Source organism: Coffea arabica, chromosome 10e (genome assembly GCF_036785885.1).
Source record: "Coffea arabica cultivar ET-39 chromosome 10e, Coffea Arabica ET-39 HiFi, whole genome shotgun sequence".
Classification (NCBI taxonomy): Eukaryota; Viridiplantae; Streptophyta; class Magnoliopsida; order Gentianales; family Rubiaceae; genus Coffea; species Coffea arabica.
Genome location: NC_092328.1, coordinates 8,926,885 through 8,952,659, shown reverse-complemented (window position 1 = coordinate 8,952,659; position 25,775 = coordinate 8,926,885). Strand labels below are relative to the sequence as shown.

The window sequence follows — 25,775 nt, the reverse complement described above, 5'->3', positions numbered from 1 at the left end:
GTAAAACCGAGCATGACTACAAGTGAGAAAAAACTCGACCTGCCCTTCGGTGTTCGGTTCCGTGGTTGTAGTCCCAGTTGGGGAAGAGCCACGTCCAGGGATCGAGTCCCCGGGTTTACTTGGTCAGTGATGTTGGGCAGCCTCTTCCGGCCATGCAGTGGGGATTAGTTGGGTCGTACGGTATTACCAGTCCATGGACCCAGATACCCCACTGCGTTGACAAAAAAAAAAAAAAAAAAAAAAAAAAAAAAAAAAAGAGAAAACTCGACCTTACTTAATGGCATATTTTGGCTTCTCCTTTTGTTTAAAGAAAAAATCACGATTGAACCTAGATATAAGACCATTACAAAGCTTATAAAAAAAAAATCATGATGAATTTATAGAGAAATTGGGGAAGTTTGGTCAATTAAAAAGATGAGAAAAAAATTACCAACATACCTAAAAGGATGAATTTACATGTAAGAGTAAAGGTTCTTTTGATAACCATATCAATGGGCATGAATTTACTGTTAGATATATTAAAAAAAAAAAGATAACATTGATTTAAGAGTTTGTATTATTGAATGATACGGCAAGAGTTAATTGAATAACAGAGCAGGGATGGTAAAATTTTCCTAGAGTAAAATCAGACTCGATAATAAAATGTAAGCATGAGAAATTAATTTTCTTCTGTCTGTGCTGGTCTCATGTACAATATTTCATGCAGAAACTCCGACTGAACCAACGCCTACATCCATTGCCATTTGGCTTTGCACAGAAACACGTGTTAACAGAACACATCACTCTTTTGCATGGCAGTCTTGGTGTTGATCTTCTAGCACTAAATGTCAAGATAGCTGCTTCCATCACCGTTTCCTTGTTTTCCTTCTTTTTCTTTCTTGTTAGTTTCTTCTTCCTGGTGCTCTTCTTAGCTTTTCTCTCCTCGTCCTTCGCTTGACACCAACATAATCCCAAAAAATAAAAGTAAAAAAAAAAAGAATTTTTTTTTTGAAGCTAGTTCTTGGTAGATATGGATTTGATAAACTCCGTCTTGAATTTGGTGGTGCCACCTGCAAGTTTACTTATGCTTGCCTTTGCATGGCCAACTTTGTCATTCATCAATGCTTGTGAATGGCTGTACAATACTTACTTCAGTGAAGAGATGGACAACAAGGTGGTTGTCATCACCGGAGCTTCTTCTGGGATTGGAGAAGTAAGCCCCCTACTTCAGAAATTTTGTATCTACTTCTAGTTATTCCATTGTGTCCAAGTTTTCTAGACAATTTAATTCTTTAATTGGATTTTTTTTTTTTAAATTTCCTTTTAATAGCTTTTGGTGGGTGAGAGGTTGACAGGTTTAGGAGCTTCTGATAACATAACCGGGATACCAGGTCCTTCCATTTAATTTCGGATGCCAACTGCATAGAAATTTTGGGTAAAGAAATTTAGCATCGGGGACTTTTATTTGTAAATTGAGGTGGGGATTTTATGGTATGCTGTTGAATTTTTCCTCTCACACATTAGTGTGTGACAATTTGGCACAATCAATACCACACGGCCTTACAGTTCAACCCAATTCTTGGATGGAACCTTTTGCTGATCATGGTAATTGCAGCACTGCAGTCCACATAATCTGTATCTTCCATTTTGACGTATCATTTGTGTTTATATTCACATGATTTGCCACAAGGTTGGTCAAGTTGGATTGGTCATGGATGCCCCATATTTTCCGAATTAGAATTTGAGGTGCTAAGGCAGGGTGACCAGAACAACAATTGGAGGTTGCATAACTGGAATCCACACACGTCCATTTCGCAGAAATAATGCACTTAGACGCATTTATTACGCACGTAAAATGATCCAAGGAACCATTGCAGAGTAAGACCAAGGAAGTTTCATCTACGCTCTGCCATAGTATTCTGCTGATATTTGAACAAAACCATTCATGAAACAAGTAATGGACCTAATTTTGTCCACTACCTATTAGTAAAAGGCGCAGTAGTGATTAGTGATTAAATGCATCAGGCAGAGTGGTAGAAAAGGGGTAACTGGACTGTGAAAGAACATACAAGTTCATAGGAATACACTGTCCACAACGAAGTCATCTAGCTTAATTGGGAGGGTGCTATCTAGCTAGAGGCACCTTGTGTAGGTTGTAGCATTCACCGGAAGTAGAAGCAATTTCACCTAGGCAACAGTACATAGCCAGCTAATACAACATTTCTTGTTTCCTTTCTTTGAAATCTATACATTTCTCTTTTCCAATGCAACCATGGATGGCACTCAGTGAAAACACAGGCAGAAATTTTTTTAAAAAAAATCCACAAACTAATTTCCTCTGCTTCATGCTAGGGGTTGTCCTCACTCATTTACATGACTAATTAATTTAAAATTTTTTACATCTGGAATGATGGATAACTAATTTTCCTGCATTTGCAAACATGTTAAGGGAACTTTACCAGGTTTAGATAATTACCTTGAAGTGTGTTATTGCTTGGATACCAGGTCAGACCTGCTCAATTATGAATAAAAAGAGTATAAACATAAGAAGGATTAACAGCAATGCATGGTAAAACTAATTTAAAACTTCAAAAGGAAATTAATTTCTCCCTGGCCACATTTAATGCAACTTGAGAAATCTTTCTAGACTGAACACTTTCAGATTTTGGTGCGATTATCTGATGTTATAGGTACTAGAAAAAGGGTCATTTTCATTCTTGTAGCCGTCGCATTTCCTCTAGCGAATCATGTCAAGTAACCATTTGAACTGGAAAGGCTATCTAGACTAGCTTTGCTATGAGAGACTTTGTACCACTGCTAGAGTCAGTCGTATATCTTTTCAGCTAAAAAAATTCCAACTTCCGTGTATTTCCTCTTTGATTTCTTTTAACTGTCATTACATAAGAAATGATAAAGAAATTTTATTACCCGATAATGTTATAAACTAAGAACCTTTTCCTGTCACAGCAAATTGCCTATGAATATGCAAAAAGGGGTGCCAATCTTGTACTGGTGGCACGAAGAGACAACAGGCTCCATGGCATAGCTGATAACGCTCAACGTTTGGGCTCAAGGCATGTGTTGATAATGGCTGCAGATGTTGTCAAGGAAGAAGATTGTAGAAGATTCATCAATGAAACTATCAACTACTTTGGGTGTGGTAGGCCTGGAATTGTATTGTTTATTCAACTCATTTTATTCATAACATCATTTAGAAATATTTCATGCTTCTCTAGTGAACATGCCTTACTCGAAGTGCCTTTGCCACTGGTCAGGCTTACCTTTTTCTTAAAATTAAAATGTTCTGAAAGATTAAGATGAACTTGAAGGTCAGTTCTAGAGACAGTGTGCACGTAAGGTATAGTGCCTTTACAGCAGCATACAAAGGTTGTTATCATGATAATACATCTGAGGCTTAAGGAAACTTTTTATATAGTCCAAAATAAAAGATAAAAGAACTCCAGAATCCTACCTTGTTTTCTAACCCTTGCATGTCTACTTCCTTGTTATGCACGATCAACATGGGAAGACTACCTCCGATACACAGCTCCTGACTAATTTATTATCTGAACCAAGTTATTTTGCCTACTACGTACTGTTGGACCCTTGAAATGCTGCATTCTCACTGCAGTGGAGCTCTGTTTATTGGTGGACATAAATGAATCTTTTGTGACCAGATTGTAACATCAACAGAGTATCTGTTGGCTCTTTCCTTTTGCAGTGGACCATCTAGTAAACACAGCTAGCTTGGGGCATACTTTCTTTTTCGAGGAAGCTACAGATGCATCAGTATTTCCGATTTTATTGGTAAGATATTACCATCAAATATCAAGTGCATCTTTTGATAGTTAACATGTTGGATGGTATGGAGGGAGGGTGTGTAAGTGAGAGATCCCGAGTTCGAGACCTCCCACTTACACTAAGGAAAAAAAAAATGTTAACAGCTTCTGAAATTTGCTACTCTATGATTTCCATAGAAATGGTTTTAAATTGTACACGTTCTTTAGCTCAAGGAGGTGTTCCTCAAATCAGCTTTTAAATTTTAATATTGTTATTGAATCTACTCATTTTTACCAATTTTCTCTTCTTAAGAGTCTTGACAGTTGATCCTGCATGTAATTGACTGCAGTAAGTCACAATATTATGACATCTAATTGTCTCAGGACATAAACTTTTGGGGGAATGTGTATCCAACCTATGTGGCTCTGCCTTATCTCCGGCAAACTAATGGTCGAATCGTTGTGAATGCTTCAATTGAAAATTGGTTACCTTTGCCGAGAATGAGCTTATATTCTGTAAGTATATATGTACTGTTTCTTCCTGCTAAGGTCTCCTTTAATTTCAAGCACCTGCTGCTGAAGTTGGCATTTCAGGCAAAAGTTGAAAAATCCATCTCTGTGGTTGTAACATATCTGTGCGTTTTTCCTCCTCTCTTTTTTATACGTGGCTTTCTTTCTCATGTAGGCGGCCAAAGCTGCACTTATAAACTTCTATGAAACCCTGAGATTTGAAGTGAAGGATGAAGTCGGCATAACAATCGCAACCCATGGTTGGATAGGGACTGAAATGACCCGTGGAAGATTCATGGTTGAAGAAGGTGCAGAGATGCAATGGAAAGAAGAAAGAGAAGTGAGTTTTTCTCCTCCATGTCATGTTTCCCATCAATTCTTGTTCTAAACCTCATTTTGCAATCGGAGTTTTACAGACTAACGATTTCCTGTGCTCTAGTCTGGTAATACCCATTTCTGAAATTGTTCATGGTGCTAAACCATTTCATCCATTTCCATTCTAGGTACAAGTGACTGGTGGTCCCGCAGAGGATTTTGCAAAGTTGATCGTGGGTGGGGCTTGCCGACAAGCTGCATATGTAAAATACCCAAGCTGGTACGACATATTCTTTGTTTTCAGGGTCTTTTCTCCTAATGTCCTGTACTGGACCTTTCACTTGCTCTCCACAAGTCATGTTTCAAGAAGAACTTCTTTCATCGGCACTGGAAGGCCTCTTTTGGAGGGCTCCCCTCCGAGGAAACTTCTCACTGGTGCAAGTCCTGGTACCTCCTCTCAGTCTCAAGTACCCGTTTACCAGCAGCAGAAAGTGGAATGAGAGGGTTATAGTCATGATCATTATTATTTACCGGTTTTGATGTTTACTTTGTTTTCTTGTGATACTTTGGAGAAATTTGTCTCAGACAACTGTAAAAGAGTATTATCAATTTCTGTAGATGAATAACTCAATAATCTTGTCTGCACATCAAACTTTTTTTCATCCTAATATAGCTTGTAATCAGCTACTGCTGCAGGACATGTTATTGTTACCCATAGGAAAGAAACGACACCTTAAACTAACATGTAAGACAGCTCAAGATTCCTATCACGGGGGTTCTTGAATCCAATTGATTCATGGCAGATTGAATTCTTGGGTACCCCTCAAATTCGTTTTCTGCACCTCTATGAAAGAAACCAGTGTTTTTATGCAACTCCACATTATCTGGAAGGGCTAGCTGCATCTAATCTGCTGTATCATGTACAATGTCAACAAGTCCCAAATGAATTGCACATAGGCAGAAATCCTGCTGGGATTATGGGACGATAATAACTGTTTGATGACACAGTCCCATAATTTTATTGTAATCACTCGGACAGCAAATGGTATAGCTATAAAAATCAATATTTAGTTGCTCTATATGATTTGATGACAAGGGTCCTAGGCTAGGGGCGGAACATACTGAAGCTTGACTACAAATATAGGGAATTGTTTCAGTTTCTGCAGAAACCATTTCCCTTTTTTCTGTATCGAGTCAAACGCACGTCATAATGAGTCCAATCATTAATTGCCCGTGCTTGATTTTGAATACAAAGCATTGAATTGCATGTTACAATCGTAGAGCTTGAACTCCTTGCGTAACTTTCAACAAAGAATTACCTTTCTCGGGGGCATAAAACAGGTTTTGGCAATATATCTAAGCCTGAGAGAATATTACTCAGAGATAATCGTCAACCGAAATGTTCAAAGCTTGATCACCTAATTCTCTGCTGAACTCTTTGCCTTCCCACGATGGTATGTCTGAAAAACCATCATTCCCGCATGGCGAAAACCTTTCCTCCGGTCTAGAATTCACCACATTTTCCTCCACTTTTACGGGAGAATCCGCCGGACGCTTGGCTATTATTTGTGCATCTACAGCCATGCCAGCATCCGTGGCTGCCTTCTGGACGGACCTGGGCGACATTCCTCTTTGAACTCCAGCAGGCAGCATCAAAGGAAAGTTGAAATCATCCAATGATGCATTCTCCCGCAAACAATAGTATGCAATGTCATGTGCCATCGCAGCAGCCTCCGGAGCTGCATAAGAGCCTAGCCAAAGGCGGTCTTGCGTGCCGGGAACTCGAATTTCCGACACCCATTTGCCCCATTTCCGCCGTCGAATCCCTCTAAATCTTTTCTGGGACGTGCTGCAACTGCTGCCACCTTCATCTGAGCTGCTCATTTTGCTAGAATAATACTGGTGTGAAAGTAATGGACTTCTTAAGATAAAATTCGTGTATGGAAAGTGGAGCTCTAGCAAATGTGTGATATGATACGGGCTTTTATAAGTTGAATAGAGCAAGAGGGGTTGACTATTTGTTTGTTTGATTTATTATTTATCGTTAAAAGTCAAAACTTTCAAAGGTCAGAAGCTTGGACCTTGGACAAACCAGAAAAATTAGCTGTTTTTGCCATTTGAAACTTCTAGGACACGTCTAAATTAGAAACAACTGACTGGTGAGATCTCATGTGATCATCAACTTGCAGCTGAGAGGAGATGCGGTCAAGGTGGCGGCTTAGATTTTTTGAGGAGATTTTGAGGTTTATGAATTAAATGCACGTGTATTTATTGCCAAAAAGGTGAATTTTGCCTGTTGCAGGTGACTCCGTCAACGAATTCTACAATTTGCACCGCACAAGCACTAGTTCATAATTTTGGAAAGGAAAAGAAAAGCAATTCATAGCTTTTGTTTTACTAAGTAATACTTTTCTTTTTATTCACCAAAAAGGCAAGCAAACTAAGGCTAAATAATAGACTTTTGAAAATTATAAATATTAATAATGTATTTCAATATTTTATGATTGATTTAAGTGCCTTCTAGAAATCATTTCACAAACCACTCTCAAGATCCTAAATATTCTGTCTACCCTTCAAATATCACACATGAAAGGAGTATATAGTAAACATTTTATAAGTGTATAATAATTTTAATGGTCATGAACTAACTATTACGCTTAATTTTTCTTTTTTATTAAGTTCCATTATTTATTTCTTCTTTTTTTTTTTTTTAACATACAGATAATTGTTCGAGTAAATGGAGAAGTCAAATACACATAGGTCCATATCCAAAGAAATGGCACTATGTGTCCGGCCTTTTCTAGTCCTGGTTCTCTCTTTTAAAGAACACACAAGATCCTTGTGTATGTACTGCTCGTGTTGTGTTTGGATTGCATTTTTCATGATTTTTCATAGAAAAATTACTGTAACGATTTGATGTATGTGAGGAAAAAAGGTAATAGGGAAATGTGATCACGGAAAACGACGTAATTTTTCGATGGAAAACCGCAATCCAAACAATCCCAAATCTCAACATACACTCTAATTAATAGCATAATCAATTGAGCTCTATTAATGCGGGTAATGTTCAGGGTTGTAAGTTACAAACAATCCTAGAGGACATTAAGGCCCTAAAGAATAGCTTTGACAGTTGCCTATTCTCTTTTGTTCCCAGAACTGCGAATAGGTGTAGTCATGCAATGGCTCAGTTTGCAACCAAGGTGATTAGAAACATTGATTGGGATACTTCTTTCCCAGCATGGCTAACTGATCTAGCTAGAAAAGATATGGGGGTAGTTATTCCTTTTTGTAATTAACTCTTGTATTTTCAAGTGTTAATATCTATAAACTGTTATCGTTTGTTAAAAAAAAAAATTGAGTAAATATCTAAATCAAACACAGATGGTTTACGGGATAGGAAGATTTGCAAACAAAATTTCAAATTTTTTTTCTACTCACATCATAAATACAATTTTCAATCACCTTTTTTTTATCTCTCATACATCACATCACATCACATAAAGTATAACAGTAATTATCTCAAATAAATATTTTAAATAACCTTCTATCCGAACAAGCTCTGGACAATAAATCTAAGTAATTGAATTTAGATAATAAATTAAGTATAAGATCGATGTATACGATAACGTAGGGCTAACCGTATGCCAATTGCCACCACGTCATCTCAATTTGAATTTATACGCATGTTACTTAATTAATACGCGTAGGACATCCTTCTTCGAAAGAAAAATCAATTATGAGTGTCACGAGATTTGTAAGTCGTGACTATGTTTTGATGCATGTGGGGGTGCAGAGACCATACAATATCCCGTCCTGTGACATCAGTGGGGGCTTGGGTTGGTGGGTCAGTGGAGGACCTGTAAAACCTCGGCAGAGTAAACATCGCGGCACGTTGGTATCGAAATTCATCATCTGCTGCGTCACGAAGCATGTCGGTGCAACATGCAACATGGAAAAACGGTTAGTAGGAATTAGGAATTTAGGAGCAGCCCAACTCTTCAGCTGTTTGAAATTTGATCCAAAAATTAAATATGGCTTCCAAGTTTGACACATTCTAATTACATCTTATAATCTTTCATACCAACACTAGTAAATTGCTTTTCTTTTTCTTCTTTCTGAAACCGGGACGGTGGTCCTTATTAACAAGTCGTTCCTTTGTGGGATTTCCAAACTAATTTCATTCACTCTGAAGTCAAATCTACTGTTTAAGTTAGTCTTCCCACACCAAATTGACTTATGATGCACTGTCTATTTCAGCTCCTTGGATGTCGAATGGGGGAATCATAATGGTACTGTATTGTTAGATACAACAATGTATTTGTAAACAACAATGTATTTGTAAACAGTGATGGAGCTAGGAAGTAGGACCCGTGATAAGAGAATGTAACGATCAACTTCAACGTAAATCATGCTCTTAGACTTATTCATATAAGAAATATAGTATATACTTTGATTTTAAAAGTCAAATCATCTTCTCCCATTAGAGTGTCGTTAACGTTTAATTTGAAATATGTCCAAAATTTTTGTTAGAGATAATCAACAAAATATCTTTTTTTTTTTTGGAGGTAAATATAGAATAAGGAGGAAATATATAAAACTTCAAAGGATAAAGGAATTTTCTTAAATTTAAGGGGGGCAATACAACTAAAAGAGAGGGAGCAATTGAATTTGAGGGGTGACTTCAAGGCCATTTTATAAACTTAAATTTGAGGAGTGACTTAAATTTGAGGAGCAATTTTATAAAATTCAAGGGGTGACTTAAAACTCTGGAAAATTTCCAAGGCCATTATACAATTTTATTAAATTTGAGGGGGAGCAATTGCCAACCCTCAATCCTATGTGGCACCACCACTGCCAGTAAATGTTAGGACTAATATCACATCATGCCCTTGAAGTTTTTCTCTCTTTTTTTTCCACTTTCCAGTTTACACTTGAAGTTTTGTTTGGACTGTTTGCATTCTAAAAGATAAGTATCCAGATTAAGGGCTTCACAAATCAACTTTTGTCCAATTTAAATAGGTTTATATAATTCTTTTTACATTTGGTGTAAACTTGTACAATTTTGATGTAATCACCAGCTTAGTTGTATGAGTTGAAAAATTCAAATTTACCCCAAAATTATATGAATTTATACCAAAAGTTATAAGAATTGCATGAAATGATTTGAAACTCAACTTGTGAGGCCCCTTGTGGGAATTGAGAATCCAAACGAAATGTCTCACATCAAATTGTCAACTTGTGAAGAAGAAAAAATTGGTATATATGCTTGAACCCAATTAAGCTGTTAGCAACTTCACGTTGACCATTTTGAATCCAATACTTTGGGCCAAAAAGTTATTCGACCAGTCCAAGGAATAGAAGCATTATAATTAATATCAAAATGAACTTCACACAGTCTTTATGTAGGGTGAGTCTGAATCAATGTGTTATAATTTCAACTATACGAGAAAAAGAGTGAAGAAACTAAGTGTTATGTAGAACTAAGCCACCTCTAAAATCCCTTAATTACATTAGGCGGGGGCTATATCTAGAATCCTAGCAGAAGTGAGTAGACAATTTGGATTAGCACGAAGAAAATACTTCGCATATATGCTTGAACCCGTTGAACTATTGGTAACTTTAAACAAACTATTTTGATCCCATAGTTTCCGCTCAAAAAATTATTGGGCCAACCCAGTGAACCCAAATCTTGCGACCCTGATCATGATCATCAAGCATCCTAATCTAGGCGAACCATTGTCCTTTCAATTTGGAGTTTTGCATTAACCAATGAAAGACATATCAGCAATTGACTAGTTACCGCATAGGTGGCATTTTCCGTGCTAAATTTTAGCATTTGGGGATATTAATCATTTTATATAACGCGCTCGCTTTAGTTGTCTTTTCTCATGCAATTGATATTTGAATATAAATTTTAGGATAAGAACCCAGTACAATTGTATTTTATGTGATTCCGTTCAATCGTTATATATGTTTAAATTTTTAATATATAAATATATCATAATATCATACTGAATATATGTTAAATATTTTATTCATGTACGCCACTTTTACCTCGAATACAATAAGTGGACCAAATCTAACCTGAGTCCAACTGCACAGCCCTCTCCCGTTTTAAGGTATTGATGACAACCGGACGTCAATTGTGTTCACATGGTCTAAAGGAATGTCAACGTATAATCTCTACGCTCCAATTATTTCCATCAAAGGGTAAAATCCCGAGAACCAGCCTAATAGGCCGACGGCAGTCGGGCAACTCAGGAAATGCAAAAACAAAAGCAGCCGCAGCTTAAAAAGAGTTGACAAGTGAAAGTCCCGGCCAGTGGAGAAAATGTGAAACAGAGTGAGAGACTCTGCACCAGATTTATATCCAGGCAAGAGTTTGGTCATACATAACAATCAAGAGGAAAAAGAAGGGAAGATTTTGCTGATTTAAATGGATGTAAGTTTCAGAAGACAACAATGGCCAATGAGGAAGAAGAATACAGAATATGATATACAGAACTAATCATATGAGAAAATGAAAGCCGATAATTCGTTCATATGGCTACAGCTGTGTCAATACTTTTGATTATTGAATCATATACAAGAATCATCATTAGTCTCATACTTTGGAATCAAAGTAGTTTGGACAGAATACAGAAGTTGTCAAGGTATGAAAGCAAGTACTATGAATGTTCTTGGTTCACCACAATAGCAGTACGTGGAAATTTTTTCCATCATGTGAGATTCGAACAGACTCTCAATTGAAAGCATTCGAAATCGAATAAATGAAGTCCAAGAACCCTGTTCCCTTAAGTAGGCCTTTCCCAGTCAACAGCTCGAAATCTAAAAGCAACAGAAAACCAATAATTGCTGCCTTTCCATTTATCAATTCATTTGTCCCTGTGAATCCAAAGCCTTCCAGCTCCTCATCAACCACCATTCTCACCTGAGAAGGATAACAGAATCTTAAAAGTTAGAAAGTTGCTCTCCTGTCTTGACTAGAAATCACATGAATAATGTAGAGCTGTGCTGTTTATTACCTCTTCGACATTGACATCAGTTGCTGTTAAACCAGGTTGAGCTTTTCCACTGAAGACAATCTCTGCAGACGCATCGCTTGCACCACCTTTTAAGCTTATGTAGATATTTTCACCTTCTACTTTCACTGGATAAACAAATAAGTTTCTTAAAGCCGGAGTCAGAACCCTCAGCACGGGATTATTAGGATACCACTCTTTAATAGCTCCAGTTCGCAGATCAAATGTGCTATCAGTTGTTGGGCAAACTATACAGCCATCCTGTATGCAAGCACCAGGTTTTCTTCTTTAGTCTCTAATCATTTGGTAGGTGTATAAAATAAAGATCACAGAAAGAAAACTATCTGGTCTCGCGTGATAAGATCACTCAGCGTATCATATCCCCCTACCCAAAAAACAAAGACTTTGCTAACAGTAAACCAAATCCTTAACATGTCTCTCAATCCATTACGAGTGTAAAACGAAATATATGCATATGCACATATTTATACAGGACACTTCATTTTACGCATGCTAATACTTGGATATACCCTGAAATTCTCTTACAGGAACATCAGCCTAAATGTTGACATAGTAACTGAAATATAATTGCTTCAACTAATAGCAAAATTTTGGTATACAAAATTAAAGGAGAAACCCAAAAATTGGTCATGAAAAAGGTCAGGTAACACGAAATACAGTCATCATTTACATGAAAAATGATAAGTGCTTTATAGAAAAATATAAGCATCTGAAAATGGTTATTAGCATCACACTTTTATCACTGCATGTGCTGCATGCAGCCCCAGAGAGATGGGAGGAAATAAAAGGGTGGCTGGGGGAAGAAGGCAAAGACAGCATCCAATGACTCATCAAATAGAAACTAAAGCCAGTAACATGAGAGGAGAACAAAGAGCTCCCTCAATTGTTGATGAAGAATCTGAAGAAACATTTTGACTCTCAAAACTTATCTATGCAACAGTTTCCTTTTGCCATTTACTTAATAGAATTTCATTTTCAAGATCTATGTTGACAAAACATAAATTAAAACAGGGTCCTAGAAAATATGTTCTTGAAACATTGCCAGCTTCATTCATTTGACTGATTAACTACACAAGACCTCCCTAAGGTTTAAGGCAAATAAGTTTGGCCCTTGACACATGATTTTATTGTTTAACAGCTTTGATTTTAGTTAGAAGAGAAACCTGGGGTCAAAACAAATAAAAGACTGCAGACTTTTTAACTCAATTTCTTTATTCATCCTTCAAATTCCTGATTGCTCACATGAATTGCTGACAAGGTTAAACCCATCTGGAAATGCTGTGTATCTTCACATATGTTCAGCCGGTCATCATAGGTATTGAATAAAAGCATTTGAAGTTATCTTGCTTTCTTATTAGATCACCAAATTCTTGACCTTTAGTGGTGCTTAGAAAAGCAAATTGAAGCTCACATCCATTCATCCTAGTGCTGTAGTGGAGTAAAACTCCAAATCTGACATCCCTTTTACAAGTCCCCACTATAAAAGTTAAAAAACACTAAAAATCTAAAGAAAATTTCCTCCATTGGACCTCTAACTTCTCTGCTGTCTACTTATACACTCAATGCAAGTAGGAGCTTCAATAATGAAAATGAGAGAGAAGGGAGAAGAAGATGATGAGGGAAAGGAGAACCGGTTCACAGCAAGGAGCAGGATCTAACCTTGTATACAAACCTATTAAGTGGAAAAAGGTTGTCCAACTAATAAATGTCAAACCATACTGCTCTTTTAGAAAGGCTTATATATTGGGATAAAATGTTCAAACTAGCTCTAAACATTTCCACCTTGATATTTGGAGGTTTAGCCTATCCTTGTGAGCCAGAAAAATGCCAAAAGATGACTAGTAAGTCAAATTCATAATGTTGCTTCTTATGCCCATGATTTTAAAAGAGAAATTCAATGCAGGTATAGTTCATGTTCACCCTAAAATAGCCGCAACAGTGATAACCACATAAGTGAAAACCATTTAATGTAATTATTTGCTCTCTGTTTTTCAAGTAGCGTGATCCATAATTCTAAAATGATTTTCAAAAGATCACAACCACAAATGTAAGTCAAATGATGACACTTCCAAATCCTTAAAATGAGAATAACATGTGTCTACAACAGACACAGGTACACTCTAAAGGTCTGCAAACTATACAACAGATGGGCCACCACGTGCATTAGTTGATATCTAACCTCTCCTGCAAGTCTAGCAACTCAAGTTATCATTGGGAACCGAGATCCTAAGTAGTGCACTAGGCTAATAGGAAGCCATAGTTAATCTTCAAACAGAACTCCAGAAGAAAATTTAGGTGGGGTTGGGAGGAGGGGGAAGCAAAGAAATTCTCAAAACTAGAAATTATGAGGAAGAAAACAGCAATATTTGCATGAGATTGTTGCTGACAATGTTCATAAAATTACACAAATATATTCAGCAATCACCGGTAGCAAGCATCCAGGTCCTTCCCAAAACTAAATAAACAATAGCATTTGTCATATATCACTAAAAATGAAAACTTCACTGTACAAATGTAACAAATCACACAGATGATCATATCTAAAGATAACTAAACATATCAACGAAAGATTTAGGAAAACATCTCTTTTTCCCAGTATACTTTTGGGTACATGTTAACAACATTACAGAAGCTCTCCCACAACATTCTTGCCCCTAAAATATTTTTAAATTCACTCTCCCCATCTAATGTTCTGCAGCAAATTTCAGTGTTTGCTTACCCTCCAAATATCCCAAGTCCTCTATTAATCTATGTTTCCACCATTAGGAATTTCTAGAGTACACCACAGACCACAATTACATCAGAAACATCTAATACTGCTGGCCACAATCTGACAGCCTAATAAATATAATCAATGAAACAATGATCACCCATCCCATGTCACTATTGCACCCAAAAAAATAAAATCCATATCAGACAAACATATTCCGACAAACAAAACAAAGGTAAAATAAACTAACAACATTAAAAACAGGAGTAAAAGCAAAGGGGAAGAGGCAAAACAAGAATTGCGTACAACCCAATGGTTAAGACAATTATTCCTCATCTTAGAACAAGGTTCAACTCTCACCCATCCATTCTCCCTTCACCCTACAACCTTCCCCTAAAAAGGGCAATCTGGCAATGCAAATTAGTAGCCAAAAAACAGAGTAACTATTAGGTATCATGAGAAAAACCCTTTATACCCAATGCTGAACTAAGGACAAACAATCACTTCTAAAACTAAGGCAAGTGGAAAATTTGAGAGAACCCGTTTAGTCCAATGTAGGTACAAAAAGGTTCGATTAAGCTCGAATTCAAACTCAACTAAGACTCAATTTCATTGAGAGCTCGAGCTCAACTCCACTCGATTACCTATCCCCCCTTTCCTCTTCTTCCTCTCCATTTTTTAATTCAAAAATAGTGAACGAAATTGACCTGAGTGAGTTTGGCATTGAGCAAGCCCTCAGTATAGGCACCTTCAGCCGGGGACCTATTTTCAATAGCAAAAACTTCATCTTTATACCACAGCAGCAGTATAATCTCTCCATCTTGCATAATCACGCGCCGCTCTCCTTTGGGAAGAGCCGCCAGCGGCACCACAGGAACCCAGTTCTCAGTATTGTCCTTAGGAGCTGCCGCAGAGGAGGACTCCTCCGCCTGCACTGAGGAAGAGGAGACGTCAGTGGCCTTACGTGAAATGCTGAGGAGTCTCTTGGGTTTGAAAAATGAGGGTGGTTTTATGGTTGTTAGCGGCGGTTGGCCGTGATGGCGGTGGTGGTGGGATGCAGATGGGACGGTTAAGAAGGCGGTGGTGAGTTTGGAAGCGGCGGTGGCAGCAGCCATTATTGAATTTTTTTTTTAGTTTGTTTATTTTAATTTATTTTTTAGAATAGTACATTTTGAGAGGGAAAAAGAAGGAGGGAAAAATGACACGACAGAAAGAAGACGATGGCCACAGAAATTAGAAAAAGAAGATAATGACAATATAATTAGTTATGGCTCTCAACTCCACTTGTTTTTATTTTATATTTTTGGTTCGTTTCTTTTGTTCTGTTTTTTAATTAATTTTTCTTTTTTCTTTGAGAACGCTTTTACTATTATTATTTTTCACTTTGTCCTTGTGCTCTTTAATTCAGAATGTCAAATTCATAATTCATGGGATAACTGAAAATATGTGTAGATTTCTTCAAATTTGAAGTTTTATTGGGATGTGTTCTTCTTCAAGAATTAAGAATTTCAAACTTTCAAGGTAGCACGAAATTAATATCAGAAAAAAGTTTAGTATTTTATGTCTATTGATTCTTGTTCTTGAAATGTGTTCACATTGGAGATTAATTGGAAAAAATCTTTTATTTACTGTAATGAAAAATTGTGTTTAGTGAATTTCCAAACTATTATGCATGATAAAGATAATTGGTCGATGATTGAAAAAAAATTCATAGAACATTTTTCTAAGTTCACATATTCGATTTTAACCTCGCAAAATACCGTGTAAAATTGTTTGGATAAGTCATTATTTGGTTAAAAAAATTTTGATACATATATATACACACACATATATATATATATATATATATATATATATAAGACATATATGTATATCATACATACATATATATATAAGACATATATGTATATCATACATACATATATATATCATAAAAAGTACTATAATAATATATTTTTCAAAAAAATTCAAATTATTTTCTATCCAACACAATCTTCTAGAATAATGTGACAAGTAATTTTTTATTGAAAGGACAACAATAACCCCACAAATAATGTGTTACCCAGAATACCCATTTCATAAATTTATTTTATCTTTTTTTTTTATTATTTCAACCCTGAACAATCTTTCACCTCTTGCCATTATCACTGCAACAAAATACCTACCATTGAACCACCACAATACAAGAAGAAAAAAGTCAAGACTAGATTGTATAAAACTAGAGTAGAGATAGCAAATCAACCCACTTAATTAAATTTACCCATACCCGTCTATGAATAGATGGGTATGGGTATCTTAAATATTTGTATATGGGTATAAATGGGTTATCCAATAATACCCATTTATTAAATGGATATTATTGGGTAACCCATCAAACCCAATTAACCCATTTAGAATTCTCTTTCCCCCAAGTCTCTTCTTTTTCCCCACCCATTTTTTTTTTTCTAATTTTTCATTTTGTCATGATGTTAACTACTTTTGTTTCATTATTATTATTATTATTATTTTTTTTTGTTGGTTTTATTTTATTATTTTATTTTCTCTTAGTTTGTTAACTTGCTCATTAATTTATGACTCTTCTTTTTCCCCACCCATTTTTTTTTTCTAATTTTTCATTTTGTCATGATGTTAACTACTTTTGTTTCATTATTATTATTATTATTATTTTTTTTGTTGGTTTTATCTTATTATTTTATTTTCTCTTAGTTTGTTAACTTGCTCATTAATTTATGATAAATTTTAGCCTATTTTCTTATCTTTCTAAAATGAAATTTTAAATTTATATATGAAAAAAATGTTAGGAGTTCAAAATTTTTGGATTAAGTTTTTATATTAATTTTTATAGTACTTAGTTCAAATTTTTATATTCTTATTATTCAATTATTAAATAATAGGTAATTTTGTGACATAGAGTATAAATGAAAAAAAATTGGTAATTAAGTTTATTGAACATTATAAATAAATATTTAAAACTAATGATGGGTACAAAGAGTGGTATAAATTGATAACTTAGTTTGCAAAAATGAATTTAAATGAGTTTATAAAAAGTTAAAATAAATGGGTTATAAATGGGTAATTGGATTACCCAATTCATTTTTTGACTTACTCATTTATACTCATTTAATTAAATTGGTATAAATGAGTTGACTCACTTATACCCGTTACCCATTTTACCCAACCCAAACCCGCCCAAGTCACCCATTTTGACACCTCTAAACTAGAGCAAAATCAAAACTTTGCATCAAGGCTAGAAACCCATCAGTCACCAATGTAAAATATTGAAGATGCACCTCATAAATCTACACCAAATCTTCAAATAGCAGAACTCATAACACAATCTTATCATAGGTAGAACTATTCACACACTAAGTCAAACTTCAATATGCCGCCAATAAAATAAAAACACTCAATAACATTGACAATAACAGAAATTAGAAGGATAGAACATGATGGAGTTTGGTCCTCTTAAATCAAAAGTGTCAGGAGACTAGCTAGTAGCAATGAGGCTTGGTAAAATTGAAGTGGATTGTGATTTTGGAACTTGAGAAACAACGGATATTTAAAAAGAAGGCACTCAAGAGAGGGAGGTGATGATAGATTTGTGAGATTAGGGGCTTTAAGAGGTTGATTTGAGTAGGAAACATAAAGAGTAATCCATGTTAGAGATTTGATGAAAGGGATGGAATGGATAATAACTTGGTGGTGTGGTTTGGAAGAGAAGGATGAGAAAGTTTGCCAAGTTTTGAGCAGAAAGGAGGAGGAGAGATGTGGCCAATTTGGATAGTTGGTCACTTTTTTTTTTTTGATTAGGACAAATTCGTCACCTTATCTTATTTTAAGCAATCTGTAATGAAATCGGTAGTATAAGGTGCAAATTAGAAATCACTACAATTGATAGTTTAGGGAGCAAGTCGCTAACCAAGTATAATTCAAGGGTGCATTTTGCATTTAACCCTATAAAATCTAAAAAATTATGAACAGATGTGAAATTTATAAGAATATCAAAATGCTTTCTAATAAAATAAATTACTGAAGCTTCATTCTGTTTGTATTGCAATCATCAGATCTACTAATCAATTGCTTTAAACTCCAATCAACTGTTTTAAGCTCCAATAACGATGATGAGATTTATTGAGATAGACTCAATATCCAAAAAAATTTCAGATTTGACAACTAGATTTGAAATAAATTCTGATCTAACAACAAAATAAGAAAAAACTATACAAAAATCTCATAAGAACTATTAGGAGAACAAAAAATTCTTACTAGGAACCCCTAAGAAAAATAACAAAATCTCACTAAGAAATTGTAAAAGAGGCTTTATTAAAAAATAAAATAAAATGGAATCCATAGAAGGGAGACCATGGTACTTCCCCCTCCAAAAAAGAAAGGCCTTTTAAGAAGACGAGGAAGTAGTAAAGAGATGTTAGAGAAGAGGAGAGGTGGTTAGCAATTGGGTGTTGATACTTACATTATACTTGGTTTCCAAAGCATTCAAAAGATTCACCACATACAAAATCTTAAATCAAAGACATAATGCTTGTTGCATCCAAGCCAATTATCAAGCTTCAAATGTGCTACAGATTTTCCGTTCTACTCCCTATGCCACTCACTGTCTCACTTTTTATTATATTACTATTTCTTCTTCATGAACATCATATTTTAGTTTTTTTTTATTTTCTTAAGATCTAATAACTAATAACTAAGTAAAAAATTAAATACAACAGGTTAAAAAAAGCAATATATAATAGAAAATTAAAAACACAGCAGAATTCATAAAAAAATCTCATTTTTATCCATTTTGGTTTTTTGAGCTTGTTAAATTTTGTGTATTACTCAATTAATAGTTATTGGATCTTAAAGAAACAAAAATGAACTAAAACATAAATGTTTATGAAGGAGAAATAGCAATATAATAAAAAATGGGACAGAAAGTGACACAGCGAGTAGGACAGAAGATTAGTTGCGCTTCAAATGCCCTATAAAAGTTACCATTTCCCACCACAACCCAATTACCTATATCATCAAATATCACAAAATTAGAATATGCAAAAAGGCCAAGCATTTAGAAGCTTAATCATGAAAGATCACAAACCCAAAATCGAACATTTCAACTCACCCACTTATCAATTATGGAGATTTTATAGTACTTTTTAGGTATCATATCCACAAATAAAATTCACCACTGGGTCGTGAAAGAAGCATTATTGATCTTTAGAATAAACATTGTTAAATATTTAAAATTTAAACTAATATCTCTGATGAAAATACAAATAAGGGGAATGGTATCAAAAGGAATTATAGAATTTTCCAATCAATTAAAGAACCCCAAACTTTAGCCATCGTAACTATGAATAAACTCAAATACGCAGAGCACAACCACACCCAACCATTCCATTGCTCAAACATATAATTACAAAAGGACAAATTCCATTTCATACTTCTCAACTTGTACCCAGTTTACTGTGTACTTTAAAATCTAATTTTGGGCATTTTGCATCTTATCCTCTTAGCTTGTCTCACTTAAGTCCAATTAACAACAATGCTAGCGAAAACAGACTGAATAAAAGGATCATACACACAACATATGCCTTTGTCAATCTATTAGGAGATAGATCTCACAATCCTTACTAGTCATACAAAAAAACATGTTGGTGCATGCATGGTCCTTTATTCCATTACTTTTCTTAACGTTCGTATTGATGGGGTTTAAGTGAAATAAATCTTACATGCTAGGATACAAAGTATTCAACATTGAAATTTAGGGTCCAAAAATGAAAATGGGGTACAAGTTTAGGAAAGTGGAATTAGTCCAATTTCAAACTTAAACCATTCGTTCTTCACCACCTTATCTTTGTCAATGTCCCTAGTTCTAAATTAGAAACTCAAATGGTAAATTATTTCAAAGGAGTTGACGCATTTACAAAAAATTACTAGAATCAATCAATCTATAACTAGCCTTTCTTCTTCCTTCTTTCTTCAGGTGCACGAATTCAGTTTTTTAATTTTCACAGTCAAATAGAATACGATGGTTGTCCAAACGATCATAAGGGAATGGTTAAAGGAGCTAATCATATCTGCACTGACGGAAGCTGCTGAGGGTTTAAGTTGAAACTTCATATCCAAGTATACTTGAAAAGAATTTAAGAGAAACGAAATAAATTGGATGCCGAATATATGAGCGGGGGGAAATCACCCAAATAGCCCTCGAACTCTTAACGGTGTTACGCTTGTAGCCCAGAAACTTATATGTGATTTTAATTCTTTTCTTCCTCCAATCATGTCTGGTAATTAACACTACAAAACTGTCAACGACTAGTGATTATATTTATTCCAACGTTGGCCTCAAATTTTAATAAATTTCACTAGATAAGATTAGATTACAATTCTGTATGGATGTGGTTGTTACTTGTTACCAGTACTCCCTTTTTTGTCTTTTTTTTTAAAACCCTACAATCCCTCTCGACATCCTTCTCATCTCTAACTATCAGGTATAGAATTTGAATTCTAAACTTGATAGTATGAAGGATATTAAAAATTCTCTTCTAACTACTAGGTGGACCACTAATACTCCCTTTATTTCCTTCAGTCTTTATTATTTTCACAGCTTATGATTTGTTTACTAGTATCATTTACTTGTTGAAGAAAAATAAAGTGATGCTGAGAACCTATAGAACTTGTTTTGCCCCACAAGAGTTGGTAGATATAGTTTAATTAATTTGGTATCTCACATAATGATGTTTCTACGTAATTTTAAAAACTGATATATGTAAGTTTTCTCCTCGAAATAGTTTGTGTTGATATTCTTCTGTTTTAAGCAATGTTTTCAGAACCGGACCGGACCGGCCGGTTCGACCGGTTGGACCGCGAACCGGCCATGTCACCGGTCCGGTCTAATGCTAAAGCCGGAAGTTCATGGAGAACCGTTGAAACCCGGACGAACCGGACGAACCGTTAAGAACCGTGAACCGGCGGTTTTTTAAATTCTTCAACAAAATATCAAGAATGGTGTAGCTAAGATTCGAACCTGGGTCTCCAAGTTTAAATATGACAATCTTACCGCTAGACTGTACTTAAGTTTGTTGAGAATTCTACTTGACTAAAAAATATATTAAAACATCAAGTTCTTCTCTTTTTTTTTTTTTTCAATTTTTTCTTCTTAACCATTTTTAACCCAAATATCCACAACAAGATTTTCTCAAGTCTTCACCATTATTATCTGGTTATTATCTTTAGCAGATTGTAAACAAGTTGAAAATTTCAACTTTTCTTGTTTTCCAACATTTTAGTAAGTTTAATTTTTTTCTTTTCAAGGTTTTTTTCTATATTATTATCTTTAGTTGATTTTTTGCATTTTCTTCTTTTTCCCCTCAATTTTCATATGTTTCCCTCATTTTTGTTTTATTTTTATTCGATTAATTAAGGATGAAATTTTTGCAAAAGTAGTGCACATCCGTGTAGGAATTGGGTAAGAATTACAAATAATAACATTGGGTTGGTCAAAAATATGGTAGTTGGCACATAATCGAAGCTATTGATAATTGAATTTAAAATAATTAATGGTATAGGATCATTGAATTTAATATAACATGTTAATTAGTAATGTTTAGTAGCAATTAATTTTTTATGTGTTTAACTATATATTTGTTTTTCAAAAATTTTTAGTTTTTTTTAGTTTGAGCAATTAGATTTATATTTTTATAATAAAATTTTAACTTTTTCAGCTTAAGTTGATGAAATTGTGAAGGTGGTGTGGTTGCTTATCATGCCACTGATAAAAGTTTGCTATTCAAATAGTTTGTCTTAACTTGAACTCTTTTATGGATTTTTTTAAGGGTTATAAAAGAATTTCAATATTTAATTAATTTATTTTTTGTGTTTTTATTTGTGATAATTGGTGCACATTTGCCCATTTGGATTGTATCTATTTATGTTTATAATGAATTTATGAAAACTTGTGGTGAATTATGATATTTTAATTATATTTATCATTCCATGTTTTGTGTATAACTTTTAGAAAATTTATTATTATCATAACTTAAATTAAGTTATGTTGGTAAAGTTCAAGTGTAGAATGAAACCTGCTTAGTACTTAACACTATAAAAAAAAAAAAAAAAAAAAAAAAAAAAAAAAAAACAGTGAACCTTTGAACCGGCCGGTCGGACCGGTCGAACCGCGAACCGGCCACCTCTCCGGTTCACTGACCGGTCCGAGTTTAAAAACATTGGTTTTAAGCACAGAACTCATTTTGAAAAACCCTCTATAATTAGCAATTGAGCATATTAAAAAGGTTAAAGCTCATTTGTGTTTTTTTTTTTTTGTAGCCTTTACTTTTTGGGAAGGGAATGGGAATATATTCACTAATTGGTGAAGTATAGATGCCTAAAGTAATAATAAGACACTAAATCATTTTAGGTGATTGGAAATTATTCAAGCCAACTTATTCGGGAATTTTTTAAGGCTTGTCAATGCATCATTTAAGTCCTTAAACTTGGATTAAAAAAATCAATAAAGATTTTATTGATTTTTAAGGTTAGGTCCTCAATTATATGTTAAGGTCATGCTGTGGATTAAAATTGCAAACGACCTAAAAATGCTATTGAAGAATTTAAAGGATAGGCTTGTGCCAAACTTGGTTAGACCAACAGTGAGAGAAGTGATAAGATAGTGTAGAAGAGGTTTGAACTTTGAAGTGGAAAAACAACATGCACAAAGGAAAAAAAAAAAGGAATATTCGATTGTACGGCCATCTTCAACGTAGACCAGAGCGGTAGCAGAGTCAAGATAAATTTTCAGTGTACGTGTATCCACAAATTGGGTTTCTTGTCACCAATTGGTTGGATAGGTATTTCTTATGGGTCCTCCTTAGATCATCTTCGGATCGCTCTTTCGGGTTACTCCCGTGTTTGTTCTAAACTGGGTGTGTGTATGTGTTATTACCCTTCTTGGTAAAAAAAGTGTATCCACAAATTGTTAGTCTTGGGTTTTTCTCATAATTATTATTGGGACTAACAATTTGTCCACTTTGATAGTCTTGGTTTTTTCTCATACAGTTCAAAAAAAATTAGTTAACTTTGTTGAAAAATAAATCTAGTCTATTATTTTCCTAAATTGTCCTTACATTAATATTGCGAGTATCACTAATAATTATACCTTTATATTAATTATAACAACAATAATGATAGTATATTACACCATTCAGTACATATATCTAAGCAATTACTGGTAGAAAAGTGGATTGTATAAAATTAGATAGGTATATTTACTAATAACGAAGTATATTAAATAAGGATATTTTAGACAAGTTAAAAGTTAACTATATTTCTCAATTATAAGGTGGACTATAATTTGAGACGAATAAAAAATGAAAACAAAATTATCAAAATGGGACGGAGAGAGTATTTCAATGGTACTTTTTTTTTTTTTTCAAGCAAAAGCACCACAATCTCAAATCAGCCTTTCACCTATCAAATCAGTATTTCAAGAAAATCCGTTCAGGGCACAAATCAATGGAAGACAGATATAATTTGTATTCTTCAATCCACCTTTCACCTAAGCTTTGAATTTTTCCTTCTCCTATAATAGATAGCAAGAAAATCCGTTCAGGGCACAAATCAATGGAAGACAGATATAACTTGTATTCTTCAATCCACCTTTCACCTAAGCTTTGAATTTTTCCTTCTCCTATAATAGATAGCAAGAAAATCCGTTCAGGGCACAAATCAATGGAAGACAGATATAACTTGTATTCTTCAATCCACCTTTCACCTAACCTCTTATAGCCTTAATAAATTAGACATTTAGAAAACCGAACCAGCATTCATTACTTGATTAGACACACTCCTAGAATAAGTTATTCATTTTAGTTGACTTCGTCATAAAATGCAAATTCGATTATTTTAACGTTTTAATTCGAATCATGAAAGAATTATATATAACTTTTAAAATTATAGAGAATGACGTGAAAAAAAGCACCAAATGACAGGATGATCAAACATTTATCTTATAAGTTATCTTATATGGAAAGACCCCGTCTATATTTGCGAGTTTTTTTTTAGTGTGTGCTCCAAAGACACCGGAAAAGTGCACCCAATTAGAAATGGGCCAACAGAAGGAAAAAAAGAAAAAGAAAAAGACACTTTGGTGGACCGGAATCAATTCTTATCTGGGCAAAAAAATAGAATCTCTTTTGTACAAATCTGAAGAATCCATCTTGCAAACCAAATTGCAAAAGTATATAAAGTGTTAGCATGCAGTCATTTCAATCTATCTACAACCTAGATTGATATGAAAGTATTCATATGAAATTTTGCAGATCAACCTGGTGAAACAGATGTCACACAGGTTGAGTTGAGGATTCCAAACGGAGTTTCTTGATAGATATGAGGGATGCATTAAATGATCTCTGATGTTACTCAGTTGAAATAAACGGTTTCTTGGATTACAATTATAATGCGAACTTCTTCCTTTCTTTGGTTTTCTTAGAGTGCTATTAGTTTTCCATCTTTTTTTATATATCTGAAACAAGGAAATGAAAGCTTATCGTCTTTGAAAAGTCTAATGCAAACATGGAGTATGATCAACAGTGTTAATGAATTTTTTTTTATGTAAACTGAAACAAGAAATACTATAATATCTATTTGTTTCCGCAGACGACAACTATTATATAATTTATTTATCCTAAACTAGAGGGGAGGGGGAGCCTGAAGAGGCTGTGTTTGGAGCTAACAAGTACACAAATTTTACTAGATCAAGAGAGTGTTTTGACGCAATCCTTAAATTTTTTTGGCTACAAGTAGGATTTGAATCCTCACTTATAGACCAAGAAGGAACTTAAGAGCTCCCCTTGTGACTAATATCTATTTGTTGTCTTCGGCTCAGTGGTTTAATATCTATTTGTTCTGTTCCCCATTTTTTCCCTAATCATTCCCATCTGCAGTGTAATGACTCGTGACAAGGCTGAATTGTACCAAAACCACCATGTCTACCTCTAGCTTCTCCAGCAATAGCTACACAGTCTTTCCTTGGCCAAGTTGCTTTTGCATTGTTGTATCACTTCTTTCTACCTAAAATCTGCGACCAGATTTGTTGCTTAATTAAAGACCATCAAAATCAATGGTCCATCCCTCATTGATGAAATAGCCAGAAAATGTTGTCCTTCCTCTTAGCATGGATGCAACCACAGCTAGATTACTTTTGTAGCACATGGGAAACATCACTCCATTGATTACTACGGGTTCCAACCTAAATTGAATGCTTTGAATCTGATACAGTAATACTGACCCTTGGGTGCGATTTTTTTTTCCTTTTTTTTTTTTTTTTTGGAATTAAAGACGATTGAAATCGCCCTATTGAGTTAATAATTATTAAGCATATACACATATTTCTTTGAGTAAATTAATAAGTATTTGCTTAAGGCTGAAAAAGTCAGGTAACTT

At 34.5% G+C, this 25,775-nt stretch overlaps 3 protein-coding genes across 3 annotated transcripts; 1 reads left to right on the top strand and 2 right to left on the bottom strand.

Moving 5' to 3' along the window:
- The first annotated feature begins 852 nt into the window (after positions 1 to 852).
- On the top strand, positions 853 to 5,228 carry LOC113712085 (11-beta-hydroxysteroid dehydrogenase B). The gene is made up of 6 exons (XM_027235374.2): positions 853 to 1,192; positions 2,947 to 3,139; positions 3,701 to 3,786; positions 4,143 to 4,274; positions 4,444 to 4,608; positions 4,772 to 5,228. The coding sequence occupies exons 1-6, from the start codon at positions 1,010 to 1,012 to the stop codon at positions 5,081 to 5,083; spliced, it is 1,071 nt and encodes a 356-aa protein (XP_027091175.2). The 5' UTR covers positions 853 to 1,009; the 3' UTR covers positions 5,084 to 5,228.
- A 592-nt stretch (positions 5,229 to 5,820) lies between these two features.
- LOC113711694 (ethylene-responsive transcription factor ERF020) lies at positions 5,821 to 6,515 on the bottom strand. The gene has a single exon (XM_027234864.2). It carries the CDS (start codon positions 6,465 to 6,467, stop codon positions 5,961 to 5,963), a length of 507 nt encoding a protein of 168 aa, XP_027090665.1. The 5' UTR covers positions 6,468 to 6,515; the 3' UTR covers positions 5,821 to 5,960.
- Positions 6,516 to 11,174: 4,659 nt separating this feature from the next.
- LOC140015397 (uncharacterized) lies at positions 11,175 to 15,529 on the bottom strand. Its single transcript, XM_072067928.1, has 3 exons — positions 15,044 to 15,529; positions 11,609 to 11,866; positions 11,175 to 11,514 (listed from the first exon to the last, which is right to left on the bottom strand). The coding sequence occupies exons 1-3, from the start codon at positions 15,449 to 15,451 to the stop codon at positions 11,326 to 11,328; spliced, it is 855 nt and encodes a 284-aa protein (XP_071924029.1). The 5' UTR covers positions 15,452 to 15,529; the 3' UTR covers positions 11,175 to 11,325.
- Between the last annotated feature and the right edge of the window lie 10,246 nt (positions 15,530 to 25,775).

Coding starts and splice junctions, on each gene's coding strand:
- LOC113712085 (XM_027235374.2), top strand. CDS start 1,010: ATGGATTTGATAAACTCCGTCTTGAATTTGGTGGTGCCACCTGCAAGT. Junction 1,193..2,946: donor CTTCTTCTGGGATTGGAGAA/GTAAGCCCCCTA, acceptor TTCCTGTCACAG/CAAATTGCCTATGAATATGC. Junction 4,275..4,443: donor CGAGAATGAGCTTATATTCT/GTAAGTATATAT, acceptor TTTCTCATGTAG/GCGGCCAAAGCTGCACTTAT.
- LOC113711694 (XM_027234864.2), bottom strand. CDS start 6,467: ATGAGCAGCTCAGATGAAGGTGGCAGCAGTTGCAGCACGTCCCAGAAA.
- LOC140015397 (XM_072067928.1), bottom strand. CDS start 15,451: ATGGCTGCTGCCACCGCCGCTTCCAAACTCACCACCGCCTTCTTAACC. Junction 11,867..15,043: donor TCAATGCCAAACTCACTCAG/GTCAATTTCGTT, acceptor GCTTGCATACAG/GATGGCTGTATAGTTTGCCC. Junction 11,515..11,608: donor CTGATGTCAATGTCGAAGAG/GTAATAAACAGC, acceptor TATCCTTCTCAG/GTGAGAATGGTGGTTGATGA.